At 50.0% G+C, this 23,891-nt stretch overlaps 1 protein-coding gene across 4 annotated transcripts in view; it reads left to right on the forward strand.

Annotated features, from left to right (window-relative positions):
• Positions 1-23,891, forward strand: part of LOC147013299 (sodium/potassium-transporting ATPase subunit beta-1-interacting protein 3-like) — a 198,008-nt gene that overhangs the window by 93,020 nt on the left and 81,097 nt on the right. For all 4 annotated transcript variants that reach the window (XM_085855003.1, XM_085855002.1, XM_085855001.1 and 1 more), the window contains exon 3: positions 1,437-1,517. In XM_085855003.1, coding sequence (XP_085711129.1) covers positions 1,437-1,517 — 81 coding nt within the window. The remainder of the gene's footprint in view (positions 1-1,436; positions 1,518-23,891) is intronic.

The raw sequence follows: 23,891 nt of genomic DNA on the forward strand, positions 1-23,891 counted from the left end.
TTCTTTGTTCTTAGTCCTAATCCTTTTGTAGTCTTTTGTGAGTTAAAAGGTTACAGGATAAGGTTGGACAAGAGTTGCTAAGAATCCTTTGATCTGTCGAGGGAACTTTTATGAACGTGAACAAAATGTGAACTTGTGTACTTCTCCATGATTCACCAGGGAACCCGCTGTTACCTTTTGCGATCCACACATCGACAGATCTTCACAGTGTTTTCTGACATCTTTGTTCCGATAGCTCATGAATGTCTGTTTTCCACAACAAGAGTAGTTTATGAGATGCTGAGCTTATTTTTCCTTTTTCACCAATGCTCACAATGCCGATCCATGGGAGTGGACAGTCTGGACCAAACTTCCTATGTGAGTCTCTTGTGCCTTTCAGCTTTAGAGAATTTAGTTCTAGCAATCTGTGTAACGACCTTTTAACATCTGCAACATATTTGCTTCATCACCGAAAGGCCTCATGTATTCACAGCTTCTCTTGAAACCAGCTGGCGTTGTCCTGATGGACCGGCTTTGTAACTCGTTTATGGATGCACGGTGACAATTTTGAGGCCCTGTGTTGTGTTACGATTACCGGGTTTAACGTCGGCTCCATTGGATTACGAGGGAACGTTAGGAACAGCACCTGGATGTAGAACACGCACGATATGTTCTATCATCTCTTCCTTTGGGCGCGTTCGTCTAGTCCTCTGGGTGGCAGTTTTCCGCTCCGCAACCTGTGAGCTGGTAAGGGAATGCAGTTTGATGTTGATAAAGTTTATTTTTAATCTCAAGGTGTCCTTAAAATTGGAAACGAACAGTTAATTGACTGACGCACAGTAGTCTCTGCCATTGGTTCTGCTGCCTTGCTTCAGTTTTCAGCCAGATCTGATTGTCTTCCAGTTGTTTGTGCGAACAGAAATGGAAATGAACAAAAGATATATTTTGATACAGTGGTCAAGGTTCATGGAAAATCTGGATGAGAGAAAGGTCGACAGAACATTGGGTTGATCTGCGAAGTGTTCCCACCTGAATGCCTGACCCACGATGCTGGGAGGTCATGTTCAAATCGCACACACTATGCGTCTGTCCATTGTCCATCCTGTTAAACAAAAATGACAGTGAGTTTCACTGAAACAAGCAGACTCGGGTCAAACAGACAATGTCCATCATATTGAGTTTATAAAGCTGTCGATATTTGAAAATGATGACAACATGAGCATTTTTGCTGCGGCTTGTCCACCTACTCTTCTTCCTTTACTTGACCCATATTTCTCAGCAAACGCTCGTGGCCTGTGCTGTGACCCCTAAAAGCCCATGGGTTGTTTTATCTGCTGTTTGCCGGGTCTTCTTCTGTCATTGTTTTGAAATGGTCTCAGAATTTATTTATTTTTTTCTATCATGTGACTCTTGTCCACTCCCTCTCCTACCCCCTGCTTCCCCCCTTTCTTCCCCAGTATGCCATCTGGAGTGTGCTCTGGGTTGCCTGGAACATTTTCCTCATCTGCTTCTACCTGGAGGTTGGAGGTTTATCGCGGGTGAGTACGATCCTCAACTTTGGAACTACTCACACAACCACTCAAATAAAAGTACACTTACACTCGAGAGCCGTGCTCCTGGAAGTTCGGAGGGTTTTTTGGGTTATCAAATATATCATCAATATATCAAATATATCAAATATATAAATATATCAAAATAATAATTGATTGGGGATGTGGGAGGCTGGAGGGGGAAGGGGGGGTGGGTGGGTGGGGATGATGTTGGTTCATGTGTTCCTGAAAACTGTGATACACACAACTTTTAATATATAAAGCTCAATTTGTGTTTGTTTGTTTATATATGCTTCAAAAACTAAAAAAATGACTGAAGCAAATCCAACCAAATCTTGCATGTTTCTGAAGGGTACCCTGAGTATGGTTTCTGTCTGTGTAGCATATCTGAAGGATGGGTTCAGGGTGGGGGAAGACCCCAGTTCTCTCCATGTAAATGTGTATTGTATAGTGCCACTTGGTGGTATCCAGTATTACAAATCTTCATCATCATCATCATCATCATCTTGAATAAATAAATTTTAAACAACATTACCTCATCAAAATAAACATCAAATACTGCACCGTAGTTACAAGAAGGAAGCCAGACATAACAATACACATGCGCGCGCGCGCACACACACACACACACACACACACACACACACACACACACACACACACATACACACACACACACATACACACACACACACATACACACACACACACACACACACACACACACACATACAAATAGAAACCACACACACACACACACACACACACACAAACACACACTCACACACATAAACACGACACACAGACATAAACACCACACACACATACACACACACACACACACACACACACACACCACACAGACACACACACACACATAAACATCACACATAAACACCACACACACATACACACACACACATACACACACACACACATACACACACACATACACACACATACACACACACACACACATAAACATCACACATAAACACCACACACACATACACACACACACACACATAAACATCACACATAAACACCACACACACATACACACACATACACACACACACACACCACACAGACACACACACACACACACACACACACATAAACACCACACACACATGCACACACACACACATACACACACACACATGCACACTCACACAAACACATGCACACACACACACACACACACACATACACACACACACACACACACACACATACACACACACACACACACACACACACACACACACACACATAAACACCACACATAAACACCACACACATACACACACACACACATAAACACCACACACACACACACACACACACACACACACACACACACACACACACACACACACACACACACATACACACACACACATAAACGCCACACATAAACACCACAAACATATACACACACACAGACACACACTCACACACACACACACACAAACACAGATATATAATGTTCTGGTAAGTACTTACAAATGTTATTATATTTGAAGTTATAACCTCAACTTATAAACAATTTACTGACTTCCTAACTGCCCGGATCATCAGCTGGGCACCGTTTTACATCGAGGTTTCGATCCTTTCAGCCCAGAACCTCTCCAAACAGCGGATCCACAACCCCAGTCGCAGGTCCACTAGATTACTAAACATCATTGGCGGTACGTGGGATGGGACGGGGGTGGTGAGTAGGGGTTAAAGCACTCTTTGCACTGGTAAATTTGTATTCCTTTCCTTCTCCTTCTCACCCAAAAAATTTGGCAAACAGGACAACAAATTGGTCCATCAGCGAAGCGACAGGTAGGCTCTGCTAGTTAAATTATAATTGGTGAATATATTTATGAAAAGAGGGAAGGTGTTTTTGGGGAACACCCAGACCCCTTGAATCCCCTTCTCCCAAGGTCTGCGTATGTGCAGGTATTCTGTGTGGAGTACCTGTGGCCAAAACCAAAACATGGGAGGTATAAACTTATATAACTTTGCTTGGACAATGAACATAGTGTCCTGTCAAGTGCAACCGACCGTTCGTCCTCGTACAGCCTTCAGGAGCTTTCATACATTATGAATCACCTGGCTTTACGTAGAGCCAATTCTCTCGTATTTTTCTTCCTTTCTCAGCAACAGTGTTCATCATCATTTCAACTTATTCCCTCTGGTTTTGGACTTTCTCTACTTCTTCTTCTTCTTCCTCTTCTTCTTCTTCATTAATTAATTTCAATTATGTATTATTCTGGGTTTTTTTTTTCTCAGAAACACATTTGACATGACATCCTATTACCTGAAACGTCCACCCATACCATTACAAAAGAGAACTAGAAAGCCTCTTGAAATGCAAAGTCCGTCTGTATCCGCTTTGTACTCAAAATAAACTTAATGAAAACAACAGCTAACATTTTTAATTTTTTTTAAATGTTATTCATTAGTGTTCTTCAAATTCTCATAATGAAGGTTTGTTGAAAATTTGATGACAAAAGCTCAAATGGCAAATTAAGAAGCACGGAAGCAATTACAAAACCCGGTTGTCTCACGCTGTGTGGCGGACGGGCTAATAAGGCCTATTTGTACTTGCTGTGATTTTGCACTTTGATATTTTGACCCATTTGTTAATTATTCTTCTCCATATTCTCATTAAGAAAAGGTTTGTTGAAAATTTGATGATGCTGTCCTCGCAAAACACTCAACTGTCCCAGCAAAAAAGCTCAAACAGTAAAAAAAAAAGAAAAAAAAAAGGTTATGGTCTGGACTGATGTCCTCACACACTCACAACTTACACACTTACTCATGCACACTCATTCACACACACTCACTCACACACACGCTTCAGTACTCAGAAGGAAAGATCAAAATACCAGGAGTGAAGGTATGTCGAGGGATCTTCCGCAGTGATAGCCATTCACCCTCCTGTTTTGCCTGGACCTGGAACCACTGAGCACCTCATTAATGAGCAAGGACATGGATATGTCCTGACATCAAATTAGAGAACGTCCAATTCGACTGGGAAACTGACACATCCACTTTACATGGATGATTGAAAACGCTTTTGCACCAAACGACGAAGAATTGGCAGAACAACTCAAATTAGTGAAACGGTACTCTGACAACGTTCAAATGGAATTTGGCCTCGATGACTGTGCCAAGTGCACATTCGTACAAGGTAGACCAACAATAATGGACAACATAAAAATCGACTTAATTACAACAACACAGTTGCTAGACAACGAAGCATCTTACAAATACATTGGAGTATAAAAAGGCCACCGAATATGTCGCAAACAAGTGCGCAAAACAATTACCAAAGAACACCTGTGGAGAACGAGGCTGATCCTGAAAACATACCTTTCTCCAAGGAGCAAAATCAAAGCCACAAACCAACTTGTAATATAATACCAGTATTCCAGTTTGTATCATGTACAGCCTTTTTGGCTGCTGGTTGCATCATTGGTTAGGGACACAGCTATGCCACTGATGCAGTGCCCCTATTACCAGTACACTGATGCTCATTTCAACAACCTCAGAAGAATGACAGGCTGAGTGAACCCCCTGGTATTAATTCAGTGGCCACCAGGGCTTGAACTCAGGACCCTAGGAACGCAAGCCACCACCCTAACCACTAAGCCAACACCAGGCTCAGTATTCCCGTACAGCTGTGATCCCAAGCCACAACCCTAACTGCTAACCCAACACTAGACTCAGTATTCCCATACAGCTGTGATCCCAAGCCACAACCCTAACTGCTAACCCAGCACTAGACTCAGTATTCCAGTACAGCTGTGATCCCAAGCCACCACCCTAACTGCTAACCCAACACTAGACTCAGTATTCCAGTGCAGCTGTGATCCCAAGCCACAACCCTAACTGCTAACCCAACACTAGACTCAGTATTCCAGTACAGCTGTGATCCCAAGCCACCACCCTAACTGCTAAGCAAACACTAGACTCAGTATTCCAGTACTGCTGTGATCCCAAGCCACCACCCTAACTGCTAACCCAACACTAGACTCAGTATTCCAGTACAGCTGTGATCCCAATCCACCACCCTAACTGCTAACCCAACACTAGACTCAGTATTCCAGTACTGCTGTGATCCCAAGCCACCACCCTAACTGCTAAGCAAACACTTGACTCAGTATTCCAGTACAGCTGTGATCCCAAGCCACCACCCCAACTGCTAAGCAAACACTAGACTCAGTATTCCAGTACTGCTGTGATCCCAATCCACCACCCTAACTGCTAACCCAACACTAGACTCAGTATTCCAGTACAGCTGTGATCCCAAGCCACCACCCCAACTGCTAAGCAAACACTAGACTCAGTATTCCAGTACTGCTGTGATCCCAATCCACCACCCTAACTGCTAACCCAACACTAGACTCAGTATTCCAGTACAGCTGTGATCCCAAGCCACCACCCCAACTGCTAAGCAAACACTAGACTCAGTATTCCAGTACAGCTGTGATCCCAAGCCACCACCCTAACTGCTAACCCAACACTAGACTCAGTATTCCAGTACAGCTGTGATCCCAATCCACCACCCTAACTGCTAACCCAGCACTAGACTCAGTATTCCAGTACAGCTGTGATCCCAAGCCACCACCCTAACTGCTAACCCAACACTAGACTCAGTATTCCAGTACAGCTGTGATCCCAAGCCACCACCCTAACTGCTAACCCAACACTAGACTCAGTATTCCAATACTGCTGTGATCCCAAGCCACCACCCTAACTGCTAACCCAGCACTAGACTCAGTATTCCAGTACAGCTGTGATCCCAAGCCACCACCCTAACTGCTAACCCAGCACTAGACTCAGTATTCCAATACTGCTGTGATCCCAAGCCACCACCCTAACTGCTAACCCAGCACTAGACTCAGTATTCCAGTACAGCTGTGATCCCAATCCACCACCCTAACTGCTAACCCAACACTAGACTCAGTATTCCAGTACAGCTGTGATCCCAAGCCACCACCCGAACTGCTAACCCAGCACTAGACTCAGTATTCCAGTACAGCTGTGATCCCAAGCCACCACCCGAACTGCTAACCCAGCACTAGACTCAGTATTCCAGTACTGCTGTGGAATAATAAACTGGCCACAAACAGAAATCAATAAACTTGATATCAAAACAAGGAAACTCCTCACCATCCACAAAATGTTCTACAAAAATCAGTGCATCCCAAGAACTTAGTCCCCAGGCACAACGGATCGTACGAAATTTTGTCGTGGTAGACCCATAAAATATTTGTCGTGGCCAGATCTTGCAACATGCCAGAAATCTATTTTGAGTGGTCACAAGGGCTACGACACATTAAAGATGGTTTGGCGATGGGGACGTGACAGAAAGAAAATATATGTCGTGGTTATGTCATGGGTGTGTCGCAAGTCAGTCATGCGACAGTCGTGGGACCATCGTGAGTTTGTCGGGCATTGTCGGGGGGGGGGGGGGCTGTTTTTCACGTGATCAGGTCGTGGTTCACTCGTGGGATGCACGTGCGACTGTCGCAAGACTGTCGCACAACAGTCGTGGGTCACTCGTGGGACGACGACAAGATATTTATCGCACGACAGTCGCAAGACTCTCGCAAGACATAGATACCACAAAAAATCGTCGAGCAAAATAGGTGCATATCCAATTTTGCCTCACGACGGCAAGTCGATGCCACGATGCTTAAAATTTAGTAGGACTGTCTTGCGACGACCCCCGATGACCGACGATTTGCTCAAATTTTCTGTCGTGTCGTGGCATAAATGCGTCGTGGGTTCGTTGCGACCAAGCCTTTACCTGACGACACAAGGAGGAGGTCGCAGCCTGATGGAACTAAAGCAAATAACCAAAATGACAACTGCAGGGTTGGCTGAGTATGTGAAAAGTTCAACAGACTACAGAAGCCAATTTGTATGCAAACAAGAAGACAGGAAACCAGAGAAGGTATCCCTAACTCATGTTAGGGATACCTTCCATGAAAAAGGTAGAAAAGCAATTCCAAAGATAGGTGCGAATAGAAGATGTCACATATATGAAACTGACTGAATCAGCAACAAATACAGTCCCAACAATTGCAAAAAAGACAAAAGAAAAATGTATAAACAATGAAATATATTTATTATTTAATGAAATATATTTATATATATATCAACAAATATACACTGACAACTGGGAGGATGATTAAAGATCAGGGAGATGTAAAAAAAAAAACACAAGAACTGGACAGACTCGAAAAAGACAAAGAATGCTCATTGGAATAACTAAGATGAAGTCAGCTCAAGTGGGATGGAGAACGACTCGATGGAGTTAAGAAGATGTGAAGTAGATGGCATAACTGAATCAATCGGACAGATGTACGTTCGGCAAGGTAGAAACAGAAAGCACGAGTCACCTCCTACCAGGATGTAAAAAAGAAAACTCATGTCAGAACAGCTGTACACAAAAAGGCACAACAAGGTATGCAGAGTAATTCACTGGCACATCTGTAAAAACTTTCAATATCTCAGTTCCAGAAAACTCATGGAATCATGAACCAAAAGCGGTCATTGAAAACAAGGAAGCAATGCTCACATAAGTTCTGATGATCCCATCGATCTAATTGAGGTGTCAGTATCCAGAAAGTTTGGCCGAAACATAGAAATCAAGAAAATGACCAAATACAAAAATCTCAAGAATGAAGTGAAAAGATCTTTGAAGCTGAAGAGATCCAAAATTGTTCCAGTGATAATTATAGTAATGGGGATGACAAAGAAGAACCTCATGGAGATGTTAAAAAAATCCCTGGGAATATTACTGCAAACGAACTGCAGTTGGAAGCTGTCTGGGGTTCGGTGACTACCCTTAAAAGACCCCTCGGAACAAAATTTTGAGAACAAGAAAACTTCACAACTTGGTCCATAAATCGTGATTCCTTACTGAGATGGAGGTGGATACTTTGAGACCTGGGAGGACACCGTTCCACCTTCCTTCTGAAACCCGCATGTGGAGATAACGTTTAACAACACGCACGCACACACGCACATGCACACGCGCGCGCGCGCACACACACACACACACACACACACACACACACACACACACACACACACACACACACACACACACACACACACACACACACACACACACACACACACACACACACACACACACACACACACACACTCATGCACGATTGCAAAACCTTGTCTCCCACTGCGTAGTGGATGGGCTAACGATGTGCCATGTACGAGTACTGAGACATTTGTGTTATAAAAATAATCTTTGATCGATGGTGCACTCATTTTGGTCGTGGATTTGAATACATGCGCAGTAAGATTCCGATTGAGTCAAGCTATGCATCCTTGTTTTTTTTTTTGTTTAGGCCCGGCTGTTTGTTATTTATTTATTTTTCTTTTTATATTGCACACAAGAGGGCTTTATCCATAAAACCTTGGCCCATGCAAGCACTGCCATATTGATACCATAAGCATCCACCCTCCTGTCATATATACATACATATATATATATATATATATATATATATATATATATATATATATATATATATATATATATATATATATATATTGTTGTGGTTGACCAAATTCGCAAACCACCATTCAGGTCCCTTAGGTGAGATATCTCGGTAAGTATATCTGTAGTTAGGCCCAAACCCGTTGTCTAGAGGGAATAAATGTCATTCATGCGGGCTGCGACTCTTCAGGATAGCCGTTTTTCTTTTACTATCTTTATTTTGGACCAGCCGCCATTATTACCACCACCAACCACGTCTCAACAGCCATCACAACAACGACCACCAACCACAACGCCGCTTCACAATAACAACCACCAACCACAATGCCGCTTCACCACAACAACCACCAACCACAACGCCGCTTCACAACAACAACCACCAACCACAACGCCGCTTCACCACAACCTCCACGACCTTTACCGTCACAACTCGCCACCGTCGCATCGCCACCATTCTCGCGCCACTCGTGGGCACCGATGCTGGACTCGTGTGGGGCGCGCACCGAGCAGCGTGTTCAAAAACATCACGGACTTTCCGCAGAAAAACGGATCAAAAACGACTCACGCCCACTTTTGTTCCGTCCAATCGGTGAGCGAGGGGCGATTTGGCCCCGCCTCCAGGGCGTTGGAGGGCGGTCGCTATATGCAAATTCATGGATCAAAAAGCATTCACGCCCACTTTTCCTCGGGCCAATGGGGAGCCAGGTGAAGGGTCGGAGGCAAAGGGTCAAGGGTGAAAGAGCGAAGCCAAGGGGCTTATAAAAATGACTGCGTTCGTCAGACAAGTGGAGTAAGAGTTTGGTTGGAAGTTGAGTTGAGTGTGCGGAATTCAAGAGAGTCGTCGGTGGAGCTGGAAAGAAGTGGTACTAGTCGGAGTGAAGAGGACGGAGCTGGTGAGAGGTGACGGCGGCGAAGGCGGACGAGGGGGTGCTCGCGTCGGTGCTGGGAGCGGCACAGGGAGAGGCCAGCAACGCGACCGAGGTGGAGGAGGAGACGCTCGCCGCGGGACCCGAGACAGGGTTATATCCTCCTTTCCCCGAGCATCAGCAACCCCCTCCTGTTTCCCCCCGCGCTGAGATAGTGCGACAAAGGGGGCCCCCTTCCCACCCCCTACCAGACACTGTCCGCGAGGCCCGCGGAGTTGAGGCACCACCGCCGCTCCGCGTCTCATCATCAGACGGGTAGGCCCGACACGGTCTCGGCCCCAGGCCCGCCTACCCCCCTCATCCTGGCGGGTGGTTCTGTTTTCTTTTGCTTTGGGAATATGTGTTGTCGGCGCCGTCTGTGAAGTAAAATTGTATAAGTGTTGCCGTGTGCCCGGTAGTCGGATAGATCTGCATTGTTGCATTTGCTTTTTGTGTAATATTGCATTGTCTTCTTCTTTTACATGTGCTTTTGGTGGAATTGTATATGTGTGCTTTCCGTTCATCGCGAAATAAATGTGCTTATTGTTGAACTGTTTTCCCGCTTCGCTTCGTCATTTCTTTCATTGAATCCCCATCTTGCTTCACGTAAAGGGTTGGTCGTGGGCTAAGACGCCCGATAATTAATCGAACCGTCGAGGCCGACGAATAACACCGCTCGGTTATCCCGATAGTACGGAACGGGTCGCTTAAGTGGCCCGTGTCCGAAGTCGACCTGCGGCGAGGTGCGATCGCCCGGTCTACCCTCCGTGTGGGTACTTAGGTAGGTCGAATTTGGCGAGCAACCCTATCCCACGCGGGGGCCGATTGGCACGATCGCGGTGAGACCGAAAGGTCCACCCGTGACTGGTTCCCGGCGTTAGTCCGAGAGGGTCACGACTGGATTGTCCGCCCGGTGGGCGACGTGCCGCGATTCGAGTTACGTGGCCGTCCGCACGCCGGCGGGCGCGAATCCGCAACAATATATATATATATATATATATATATATATATATATATATATATATATATATATATATATATATATATATACATACATATATAATTGTTACGAATTTGGAATTCGATTGCACACAACATACAGGTTCCTTAAGTCAGCTATGTCGATAAGTGCTTGTTCCCTAGATAGCTCACCTTTCATTGTTTAAATGTTTAGAAATCGATGAGATGCGCTGCGGATCGATTTAATAGTTAGGGAGCGAACAATGGAGACGTCCCTCCCCCTCTTCTGCGAAGAGGAAGAAGAGCCCTTTCATCCCGTGATTCATGACGTCAACAACTCCCTCCCACCCGTAGTTGAGCGGGGGATGGATCACGAGGGCATGAGTCACGCCGGGCGCGGGGGTGGGGGCGGAGAAGGATAAAGAGGAGATCCTTTCTTTGTTCGGAAGCTTTTTGCTTCTGGAGGGGTGGTCGTTCAGCAGGCCGTCGGGTCCTGTTTGGCTTGGGTTAGGGTTGAGGCTTTCGGAAGTTTTTTGCTTCTGCTGAGTCATTGTTCAGCAGGCCGTCGGGTCCTGCTTGGCTCGGGAGAGCTTCGGCTGCGGCCTGGCTCGGGAGGAGGCTTTTTGAAGTCTTTCTGCTTTGGTGGTTCAGCGGGCCTTCGGCTTCTGCTTGGCTCGGTAGACTTCTTGGAGAACTGCTTTGTTTGGAAGAGAGCTGAGCCGGTTGCTCGGCTCGAGCTGCTGGTGGTGGTTCTTCTTCTTCTTGGTTCGTGGAGCTCTTTGTTCTCCGTTTTGGTTCCCGACTTGGTGCGAGTCATCGACTTCATCTGGCAGGTGGTTCTTCGAGGGAAGCGACGCATCTCCGGGAAGGATCCGCGCCTCCACTGTTACGGCGCCGGTGCGTCGGCCGAGAACCGACCGCTCTGACGGAGCCGCAAGTTGAGTCGGCCCGACCGATCGCCCGGAATATAGATCGTCGCCCGGATAATTCCGAGTCGACGGGTCCTTGTACAAGAACCGAAATACGCCAATGGGCAGACCACGTGGGGTAGGGTCGATTGCCAAGTGCACATTCGTACAAGGTAGACCAACAATAATAGACAACATAAAAATCGACTTAATTACAAGCAATCTTCAATTTACCAAAATACCCACGTGAAATACCCACGTGATAAATTGAAGCAATCTTCAATTTACCTAAATACCCACGTGATCCAACTACCGGGTATTCCACCCTCGACGGAACTTGTACGGAACAAGCCGCTGAGGCAAGCCTGTCCCATGCGCGATTCCGAGCGGCTTAATTGCCGAGAACCGTCGGTCCAAATGTCCCCCTTTTACGGCAAACCAACGGCTTTCTAACTCCCAACACACAAAATGCTCAGTCAATGAAAGAATCGACGCGACGAGCTGAAAACATTTAACAATTGCGGTATTTATTAATAATAATGGGGAACTAGGGAAGCACGTAAGAGCAGAACTATACCGACGAAACGAAATGCAATGCAAACATTTACAGCACACAAAGCACTTAACAATTTCCTACTTCTTAGACGGGCCCACAGATACACGTACGCACACACACACCCAAGAAATGGTGGCTGAGGCCTTTTATAACGGACTCCAGCTCGGAGCACAGGTGAGCTGAAACCCAGGACCTATCTCGAACCTCTCCACCTCGTGTGGTCTTACAGTTGTTTGGACCTGGGCTCCAACGAGAGCGAGCTGGATCCAATCGCCATGAGCCGTGATCCTTCCCAAGCTCCAGCGAATCCTCCTGTGCTTCTCAACACGTGCTGGTGAGACGAGGCGCCGATCCTTCCCGTCGATGCGCCGCTTCCCCGAGGAACCACCTCCAAGATGAGGCCGATGAGTCGCACCAAGCCGGGAACCAAATGGAGAACAAAGAGCTCCACGAGCCAAGAAGAAGAAGAAGAACCACCACCAGCAGCTCGAGCCGAGGAACCGGCTCAACTCTCTTCCAAACAAAGCAGCTCTCCAAAAAGTCTCCACCTGAGCCAAGCCGAGGCCGAAGCTCCCTGAGCCACCAACCCACTCGAACCAAGCAGGACACGAAGGCCTGCTAACAACCAAAGCAGAAAGCTTTCACAAAGCCTCCTCCCTAACCCAAGCCAAGCAGGACTCGACGGCCTGCTGAACAACCACCACACTCAGCAGAAGCAAAAAGCTTCCGAAAACCTCAACCCTAACCCAAGCCAAACAGGACCCGAAGGTCTGCTGAACTACACAGCACCCGAACAAAGAAAGGATCTCCTCTTTATCCTTCTCCGCCCCCTCCCCCGCGCCCGGCGTGACTCATGCCCTTGTGATCCATCCCCCGCTCAACCACGGATGGGAGGGAGTTGTTGACGTCATGAATCACAGGACGGAAGGGCTCTTCTTCCTCTTCGCAGAAGAGGGGGAGGGACGTCTCCATTGTTCGCTCCCTAACTATGAAATCGATCCGCAGCGCATCTAATCGATTTCTAAACATTTAAACAATGGAAGGTGAGCTATCTCGGGAACAAGCACTTATCGACATAGCTGACTAAAGGAACCTGTATGTTGTGTGCAATCGAATTCCAAATTCGTAACAATATATTGTTGTGGTTACCAAATTCGCAAACCACCATTCAGGTCCCTTAGGTGAGGTATCTCGGTAAGTACATGTGTAGTTAGGCCCAAACCCGTTGTCTAGTGGGAATACATGTCATTTATGCGTGCTGCGACTCTTCAGGATAGCCGTTTTTCTTTTACTATCTTTAATTTGGACCAACCGCCATTGTTACCACCACCAGTCACAACATCAACCACCAACCACAACGCCGCTTCACCACAACCGCCACGACCTTCACGTCACACCTCGCAACCGTCGCATCGCCACCGTTCTTGCGCCGCCTGTGGGTACCGGTGTTGGACTCGTGCAGGGCGTGCGCCGAACAGCGTGTACAAAATCACGGATTTTGTGCTTCAAAAACGGATCAAAAACGACACACGCCCACTTTTTGCCGTCCAATCGGTGAGCGAGGGGCGAATTGGCCCCGCCCCCAGGGCGTTGGAGGGCGATCGATATATGCAAATTTATGGATCAAAAAGCATTCACGCCCACTTTTTCTCGGGCCAATGGGGAGCGAGGTGAAAGGTCGAAGGGAGGGGGTCAAAGATGAGAGGGCGAAGCTACGGGGCTGATAAAAGCGACCGTGTTCGTCAGTCGAGAGTAGGAGAGTAGGAGAGTCGAGAGGGAACAGAGAGTCAAGACTTCGCGGGCGGTGGAGTTGGCAAGAAGGAGCTGGTCGTCGTGTGCGTTGGAGTCGGAACGGAGGGGACGGAGCTGTGGAGAGGCGGCGAGGGCAGACGAGGGGGTCCTCGCGTCGTGCAGGGAGCTGCACCCCAGGGAGGCCGACAGCGCGACCTGGCTGAGGTGGAGACGCTCGTTGCGGGGCAATAAAAATCCTCTATACCCCGAGCATCAGCAACCCCCTCCTGTTCCCCCCCGCGCTGAGATAGTGCGACCAAGGGGGCCCCTTTCCCACCCCCTACCAGACACTGCCCGCGAGGCCCGCGGAGTTGAGGCACCATCGCCGCTCCGCGTCTCATCACCAGACGGGTAGGCCCGACCCGGTCTCGGCCTCAGGCCCGCCTCATCCTTGAGGGTATTCTTTTCCTTGGTTTTGGGTATGTGTTGTCGGCGCCGTCTGTGAAGTAGAATTGTATAAGTGTTGCCGTGTGCTCGGTAGTCGGTATTAGCTCTGCATTGTGTCCTCGCTTTTACATTTGCTTTTTGTGTAAATTGCATTGTGTTTTTCTTTTCTGTGTGAATTTGGTGGAATTGAATATGTGTGCTTTCCGTTCGTCGCGAATAAATGTGCTTCGTGTTGAACTGTTTCCCGCTTCGCTTCGTCATTTCTTTCTTTGAATTCACGTAAAGGGTTGGTAGTGGGCTGAATACGCCCGATAATTAATCGAACCGTCGAGGTCGACGATAACACCGCTCGGTTATTCTGATAGTACGGAACGGGTCGCTTAAGTGGCCCGTGTCCGAAGTCGACCTGCGGCGAGGTGCGATCGCCCGGTCTACCCTCCGCGTGGGTACTTAGGTAGGTCGAATTTGGCGAGCAACCCTATCCCACGCGGGGGCTGATTGGCTCGATCGCGGTGAGACCGAAAGGTCCACCCGTGACTGGTTCCCGGCGTTAGTCCGAGAGGGTCACGACTGGATTGTCCGTCCGGTGGGCGACGTGCCGCGATTCGAGTTACGTGGCCGTCAGCACGCCGGCGGGCGCGAATCCGCAACACTGGTGTCAGGAGTGGGATACAAATTCATCGCCCTCCTCACGGCACTGGTATCGGAGAACAGGAAAACGGGCTCTCCTGTCTCCAGCTAAATTCACGGGAATCGGTCCAGGGGTGAGAGAAGCGACCCCCGATTCCCTCCAAATTACGAGCGATTCAAATTAACCCTTTAAGAGAAGCAAGATGGCGTCTCAAGGCGAGCGGGAGCCGGGGGTATTAGAAATGGATGTAGAATGTGTAGGATCCATGGTCCAGGATGGAATCCCCGAGCAGGAAATGTTGATTGTGCAGGAACATGAACTCGTCCAACTGAACCCAGAGCCCGAAATAGGTGCGGCAGCGGCCGCGGTGTATGACACCTCCCCTCCCCCTCTCCACCAAAACCCTTCCCCAACCCCTGCTGAAACGGCTCACCCAAGCGTACCCGACATGGCCCAGCTAATCACCATGCTGGCACAAATGAATGCGGAAATGACAGCGAAGATGAATGCGAACATGAACAAGCAAATGGACGAAATAAAAACGAAGATGGATGCGAATACACAAAAATTGGATGCGAATACACTACACCACAAATGAACGGAATGGAAACAAACATGCAGGAAGAAACGAAAAAGCTCCGGGGTGAGACGCAGAACATGGGCCGATGCCTGCAGGCGGGCATGAAGGCCGTGACCAGGGAGCTGGGAATGGCGACTCCACGTGTGGAAGCAAACGAGCTGGAAGGGGGTGCAACGGCTGACAGGCCCGCGGTGGAGGCGGGTAAAAAAATAATTCGGGGGGCGTGTTGGGCGAGGGTCGTGACAGAGGAATCGACGGTGACCAAAAGGGAAAAATTAAATGGGGAGACTAAAACGTGTGAGACGAGACACGAAATGACGACAACGGAAATAATAGTGGAGACAAGGGAGGTAAAAGGTGAAGAGTTGGTAGAGACACGGGAGATAGAAAAAATAGAGGAGAGACAACACGATGAAGACGGGGTAAGTAACGCACACACACACACACACGGAGGTAGTGGAGGATAGTGAGGTTGAGCTCGCGGAGCGTGTAGGGACCCAGTGCGAGCACCTGGATGGCCTCCTCCAGGAACGAGGGGAGGGAGTCTGCCCCCTTGAGGCGAGTCACGACCAGGTGAGTTCGGTCGTGCTTTGCGAGGTTGAGGGTACGAGTGCTGTGAACGGGTGCTTGGAGAGCTTGGGGGGTATAGAGGCCCCGGAGACCCTTGTGGGGACACAAATCCCCAGTATGGTTGTCCCTGTGTGTGTGGTGCAAAATGTGAGTGCGTCCCCGTGTGTGGAAGCGACCCCGTGTGTGAGTGGTGTGGTGGCGAGTGTGCCGGAGTACGTGCTTCCCAGCACGCCGTGTGTGGATGAGGCACCGTGTGTGGAAGAGGCCGTGTGTGTGAGTGAAACGGCCAGTATGAGTGAGGCACCGCGGGTGAGTGCCCCCGCGTGTGTAAGTAGTATGGTTTGTGTGAGTAGTGAGGCACGCGTGAGTGAACGGCCGAATGCAAAGGAGACCGTGTGTGTGAGAGAGCGGTATGTAAGGGAGATGTCGGTTGGCATGCGGGAGCACGCAGCCGCGTCTCCCGGTGTGAATGTGATGGAGTGGACTGTGTGCGTCGTAACACGCAGGTATGCGTGTGTGGAATGGAGACGGAGACGGCGACAGAGGAGAGAAAGCCGAGTGGCGGCTGTAGTTGCTTCGAGGACCGTGCCGGGTTCACCCAGCAGTGAGCACGCGGTTCGTGCTGTGCAACGCACGAGACCGCCACGTGCTCGCTTGCGAGAGTGAAGTCCCGGTCCGGAAACGCACGCGGTGGATTTGCCGATCCCGCGGACGGACAAGTTTAGGCAGGTAAACGGATTTGGACCGGACGGGTTCTCCACGCGATCGTGTGTGTTAAGCTCCAACGGGCAAAGCACATGTGTTCGCGTGGGGAACCCCTCGAGACGTGGGGCTTGTGTTTTTTTTTTATGCGCACGGTGACGTCATGGCTGCACGTGGGGTTGGAATCCTGCAGGAGGGGTATCTCTGCCGGATGGTACCGTCCAAGGAGGGACGAGGAACACGTGCAGCTGCATGACGTCACGGGCAGGTGCAAAGTGCGCGAGTTGCCGCGCAGGTGCTGCGCATGAAAAAAAAAAAAAAAAACAAGCCTCACTTTCGGGTGCACAGGATTCCTGGGCAAGGGGTGGAAGACCCCCTTGACCGGGGCACAGGATGGAAACTAGTTAGGGGGAAGGGTTAGCTTAGCTAGACCGACTTCATGGGGCAGGGGTAAGTCCTCATGGAGTCCGTGGAATGGATTAGTTAGAGGGATTGTAGCCAGATGTAGGTTGGGAAATAAAATGATGATTAGAAGACAGTGACAGACTTGTGGATGTGTAGAGGGGACGTAGCTTAGCTACGTAGAGTTAAATGGAACGTGCTATAGTTTAAGGGACGACGTGGGAGCACGAGTTAGTTAGGGGATGTAGTTAGGAGGATGGCAGAGTTCAGCGGTGTGTGTGTTGAAGAGTTGTGGGTTGTGAGGTGAGTACTTGTTGAGTGAGTGAGGCCAGCGGGTCTGTGTGTGTGGAGTGAATGGGGAATGCATGGTGCGATGAGTGATTGGGGGGAGGAGTGACTCCCGCCCAAGGGCCCCCGGGGTCAGAGTAAAGTGAGTTAGGGGGTTCGTTAAATTACAAATTGGAGGTCGTTTTGTTGTTGGTGGGGAAGTAGGCTCGAAACCCGTTTGGAGGGGTGCAGGAGCCCTGTTGACGGGCTTGGGAGCGTGGCTGCGAAAGGTGAGTATCGCTGAGTGGGTACCCCGGGCACCAGGCTAGTCGGCCGCGGTAGGCCATGGGCCCATGGGGGGCCGGGATAGAGTAGTGGGCACGGGTGCGCCTGCTTGGTGCGGGGGCCCGGGGCGCCATTAGCCGCGTGGGCAGTGTTGTGGGCAAGGGTGACCCTCGGAAAGGGGCCTGGGAAGCCAGCCTGCCACGTGTGCGTTTCAGGGGAGGTGCCATGGGGGGCACTCCCCGGTGTTAGGGAGCTGGTAGGCTCGGAGGCAGTGTAGTGCCCGGGGGTGCCATAGCGGGAGATTCGGCAGAGGGTCATGCCTGCCAAAGGGAGCCACGTGTCCCAGCCAGGAGACCGTGTGAGGGCACGGAGAGAAAATTGGGGGGCGAGGCCCGAAATTGTGAGGACACCAACACAGGCGACGGGAATCTGGGTTGTTAGAACCAATAGTTTAAGCGAGAGGCGCTTGTTGAAAGCCCCGGGGTAGTTTAACAGTTAAATGGTTAGGGTAGATTAGGAGATGTACCCCTCCGCACCATCCATCCCCTCGCTGTCGTTGTGGGCCGCTGGACCCACTTTGGTTATAGATCGCCGAACTCTGGGGAGGCCATTCTGAGGCTTCGTTGGGCCTCGACACAGGACGTTAGCTCTCCCTTGTTCCCCTCCGGGAAGGGAACGTAGGGGTTGGGAGTAGGCTAGGTGACAGGATAGGGTAGCCGAACAAGGACGATAAAGGGGGTTAGGGGACGATTTATAGTGGGGGAGTAAAAATAAAAACAACAAAAAAATAAGTTGGGGCTAAATTGGGGTTTGACAAATTAAGGGAGTGGGTATGTACAGTGACAGGCAAAGGCGATAGGTTGGGAGGGAGACAGGTAGGTAGGTCCGAGCCCGCCTTCCGAGTGGCCAGCACCACCGCACTCCCTCCACCAACCTCCACTGAACGGCAAAGGCTGGCCAACTTCATCTGCCGGCTGGCTGTTTTTCTTCAAGGCCTGTGCCGGCCAGTTCATCTGCGGGCTGTGTTTGCCTGCAGCGGCCTTCTTCTGCGGGCTGTGTTTGCCTGCAGCGGCCTTCTTCGGCGGGCTGTGTTTGCCTGCTGCCTTTGCCATGCCATGCCCACTGCCCACGTTCACCGCCCCGTTAAATTTTTGCTTTGCCCCCCCCCCCTGTTCATTTCCATGTGCGCCAGGATCCGCAAGGCAACAGTTTGCAAGCTGCAAGAACTGCCCCGTTGGCAGCTACAACACGGGCCTGCAGTGGCGGCCCGTGCACCGTGTTTGTGTTCACCCATCCATTCGTTGTGTTCATTGCGTGTGCCACTTGAGCTGGCACGGAGACTGCGTTGTGCAGCCCATGCACCGTTGTGGTTCACTGCGTTCAGTTCAAAAGGGAAGGCCTTGGACTGCGTGTGAGCAGCCAGCCACGTTCCCTGTCACCTGCATTGTTTTGAGCCAGAGACTGCATGCGGGCAGCCTGGCTCCCTGCTAACTGCTTTCTTTTTGCAGAGTTCATTGATCCTGGGCCATGGTTTAGTGTAAAATTTGTAAGTTAAGGTTAAGATGTACTGTAAATATGAGTGTGCCCCCGGCATGTATGTCTTAGCGCCGGCAATTTTATTTAAGTCGTCCGTGTGAGTGAGTTTGTTTAGGTAGTTACGCAGCCCTCAGGTTATTTATTTTGGGGACACGAATACCATGAATGTCGCACTCAGGGATCCGTAGGTAAAATGTACTAGGGGAAAACTACACATGATGGCACACGAAAATTTGACGACTCGGGACGAGTCTGTAAAAAGGGGAGGGGGTAGTGTTGTGGTTACCAAATTCGCAAACCACCATTCAGGTCCCTTAGGTGAGGTATCTCGGTAAGTACATGTGTAGTTAGGCCCAAACCCGTTGTCTAGTGGGAATACATGTCATTTATGCGTGCTGCGACTCTTCAGGATAGCCGTTTTTCTTTTACTATCTTTAATTTGGACCAACCGCCATTGTTACCACCACCAGTCACAACATCAACCACCAACCACAACGCCGCTTCACCACAACCGCCACGGCCTTCACGTCACACCTCGCAACCGTCGCATCGCCACCGTTCTTGCGCCGCCTGTGGGTACCGGTGTTGGACTCGTGCAGGGCGCGCGCCGAACAGCGTGTACAAAATCACGGATTTTGTGCTTCAAAAACGACACACGCCCACTTTTTGCCGTCCAATCGGTGAGCGAGGGGCGAATTGGCCCCGCCCCCAGGGCGTTGGAGGGCGATCGATATATGCAAATTTATGGATCAAAAAGCATTCACGCCCACTTTTTCTCGGGCCAATGGGGAGCGAGGTGAAAGGTCGAAGGGAGGGGGTCAAAGATGAGAGGGCGAAGCTACGGGGCTGATAAAAGCGACCGTGTTCGTCAGTCGAGAGTAGGAGAGTAGGAGAGTCGAGAGGGAACAGAGAGTCAAGACTTCGCGGGCGGTGGAGTTGGCAAGAAGGATCTGGTCGTCGTGTGCGTTGGAGTCGGAACGGAGGGGACGGAGCTGTGGAGAGGCGGCGAGGGCAGACGAGGGGGTGCTCGCGTCGTGCAGGGAGCTGCACCCCAGGGAGGCCGACAGCGCGACCTGGCCGAGGTGGAGACGCTCGTTGCGGGGCAATAAAAATCCTCTATACCCCGAGCATCAGCAACCCCCTCCTGTTCCCCCCCGCGCTGAGATAGTGCGACCAAGGGGGCCCCTTTCCCACCCCCTACCAGACACTGCCCGCGAGGCCCGCGGAGTTGAGGCACCATCGCCGCTCCGCGTCTCATCACCAGACGGGTAGGCCCGACCCGGTCTCGGCCTCAGGCCCGCCTCATCCTTGAGGGTATTCTTTTCCTTGGTTTTGGGTATGTGTTGTCGGCGCCGTCTGTGAAGTAGAATTGTATGTGTTGCCGTGTGCTCGGTAGTCGGTATTAGCTCTGCATTGTGTCCTCGCTTTTACATTTGCTTTTTGTGTAAATTGCATTGTGTTTTTCTTTTCTGTGTGAATTTGGTGGAATTGAATATGTGTGCTTTCCGTTCGTCGCGAATAAATGTGCTTCGTGTTGAACTGATTCCCGCTTCGCTTCGTCATTTCTTTCTTTGAATCCTCATCTTGCTTCACGTAAAGGGTTGGTAGTGGGCTGAATACGCCCGATAATTAATCGAACCGTCGAGGTCGACGATAACACCGCTCGGTTATTCTGATAGTACGGAACGGGTCGCTTAAGTGGCCCGTGTCCGAAGTCGACCTGCGGCGAGGTGCGATCGCCCGGTCTACCCTCCGCGTGGGTACTTAGGTAGGTCGAATTTGGCGAGCAACCCTATCCCACGCGGGGGCTGATTGGCTCGATCGCGGTGAGACCGAAAGGTCCACCCGTGACTGGTTCCCGGCGTTAGTCCGAGAGGGTCACGACTGGATTATCCGTCCGGTGGGCGACGTGCCGCGATTCGAGTTACGTGGCCGTCAGCACGCCGGCGGGCGCGAATACCGCAACAATATATATATATATATATATATATATATATATATATATATATATATATATATATATATATATATATATATATATTGTTGTGGTTGACCAAATTCGCAAACCACCATTCAGGTCCCTTAGGTGAGATATCTCGGTAAGTATATGTGTAGTTAGGCCCAAACCCGTTGTCTAGAGGGAATAAATGTCATTCATGAGGGCTGCGACTCTTCAGAATAGCCGTTTTTCTTTTACTATCTTTATTTTGGACCAACCGCCATTATTACCATCTCCAACCACGTCTCAACAGCCATCACAACAACAACCACCAACCACAACGCCGCTTCACCACAACCGCCACGACCTTTACCGTCACAACTCGCCACCATCGCATCACCGTCATCTCGCGCCACTCGTGGGCACCGATGCTGGACTCGTGTAGAGCGCGCACCGAGCAGCGTGTTCAAAAGCATCGCGGACTTTCCGCAGAAAAACGGATCAAAAACGACTCACGCCCACTTTTGTTCCGTCCAATCGGTGAGCGAGGGGCGATTTGGCCCCGCCTCCAGGGCGTTGGAGGGCGGTCGCTATATGCAAATTCATGGATCAAAAAGCATTCACGCCCACTTTTCCTCGGGCCAATGGGGAGCCAGCAAGAGAGGTGAAAGGTCGGAGGCAGAGGGTCAAAGATGAAGGAGCGAGGCCACGGGGGATATAAGGGGCCGCGTTCGTCAGTCGAGGCAGTTCAGTTCGCAGGAGGAAGAGTTGAGTTGGAAGCGGAGAAGCAGTTCGCAGTTGGGCAGTTCGCAGTTGGGAGTTCGCGGAGTCGGAGTGAAGAGGACGGAGCTGTGGAGAGGCGGCGGCGGCGAAGGCGGTCGAGGGGGTGCTCGCGTCGGATTCGGGGAACTGCGGAGAGAAAGGCCGGCGGCGCGACCGAGGTCGTGGTGGAGACGCTCGTCGCGGGACCCGCGATTTTGTGAAATCCTCCTTTCCCCGAGCATCAGCAACCCCCTCCTGTTTCCTCCCGCGCTGAGATAGTGCGACAAAAGGGGGCCCCCTTCCCACCCCCTACCAGACACTGTCCGCGAGGCCCGCGGAGTTGAGGCACCACCGCCGCTCCGCGTCTCATCATCAGACGGGTAGGCCCGACACGGTCTCGGCCCCAGGCCCGCCTACCCCCTCATCCTGGAGGGTGGTTCTCTTTTCTTTTGCTTTGGGAATATGTGTTGTCGGCGCCGTCTGTGAAGTAAAATTGTATAAGTGTTGCCGTGTGCCGGTAGTCGGATAGATCTGCATTGTCGCATTTGCTTTTTGTCTTCTTCTTTTCTATGTGCTTTTGGTGGAATTGTATATGTGTGCTTTCCGTTCATCGCGAAATAAATGTGCTTATTATTGAACTGTTTTCCCGCTTCGCTTCGTCATTTCTTTCATTGAATCCCCATCTTGCTTCACGTAAAGGGTTGGTCGTGGGCAAAGACGCCCGATAATTAATCGAACCGTCGAGGCCGACGAATAACACCGCTCGGTTATCCCGATAGTACGGAACGGGTCGCTTAAGTGGCCCGTGTCCGAAGTCGACCTGCGGCGAGGTGCGATCGCCCGGTCTACCCTCCGCACAGATGCCAACCCTCCCGATTTCATCGGGAGGCTTCCGAAAATTCACCCAAACTCCCGCCCTTACGATCACTATCCTTATCCTCCCGAAATTTTGATATTTTTGCACTGTTCACTAATCAGAATGTACTAGTATGAGAATTGAATGAAAAGCATCGTCTGCTACGTATAGCATGTGGTAACTCCATAACGTTCGCTGCTACCAAATTGTCCGTAAAAAATTGCAAATTCAAATGAGGAGCAGCGAAACATTGTGTCTGGATCTCGCTTATGCGATCATGCACTGAGATTTAGTGCATGCGGTATGTGTGCAATACAGTGCATGCGGTATGTATGCACAGTGTATATGCATGCGATACGCTCACTGCATGCAGCTGGGCCCCGTACCAGCCCGGCGGTCGCGACCACCGTGCGGTGTTTAACAGCCGCTAGAGTTCTACGAGTCGCGCTGCAGCTGTGGAACATCGACTTCGAAGTTACCGATGCTTCAAGCCCTCGATGTTGATTACGAAATGGCAGAAAAGAAGCTTACGAAGACCAAGAAATGGTCTCAGAAGTACAAGACCGAATACAGTCTCCAATACCCGTGTATTCGAAAGTCTGAAAGAGGAATTCATCATGCGTATTGTACAGTATGCAGCGTTGATATTTCAGTTGAGCACGGAGGTCGCGATGATATTCGGAAGCACGTTGGAAGCAAACGGCACACAGACATTGCAAAGGAGAGATCTTCGAGCACGAGTACCGGTACACTTCTGAATTATTTCACCAAACAAGGGACAAGCGAGGAAGAGG

Source organism: Eptatretus burgeri, chromosome 14, assembly GCF_056783735.1.
Source record: "Eptatretus burgeri isolate ZD-2024b chromosome 14, Ebu_testis_v1, whole genome shotgun sequence".
NCBI classification, from domain to species: Eukaryota; Metazoa; Chordata; class Myxini; order Myxiniformes; family Myxinidae; genus Eptatretus; species Eptatretus burgeri.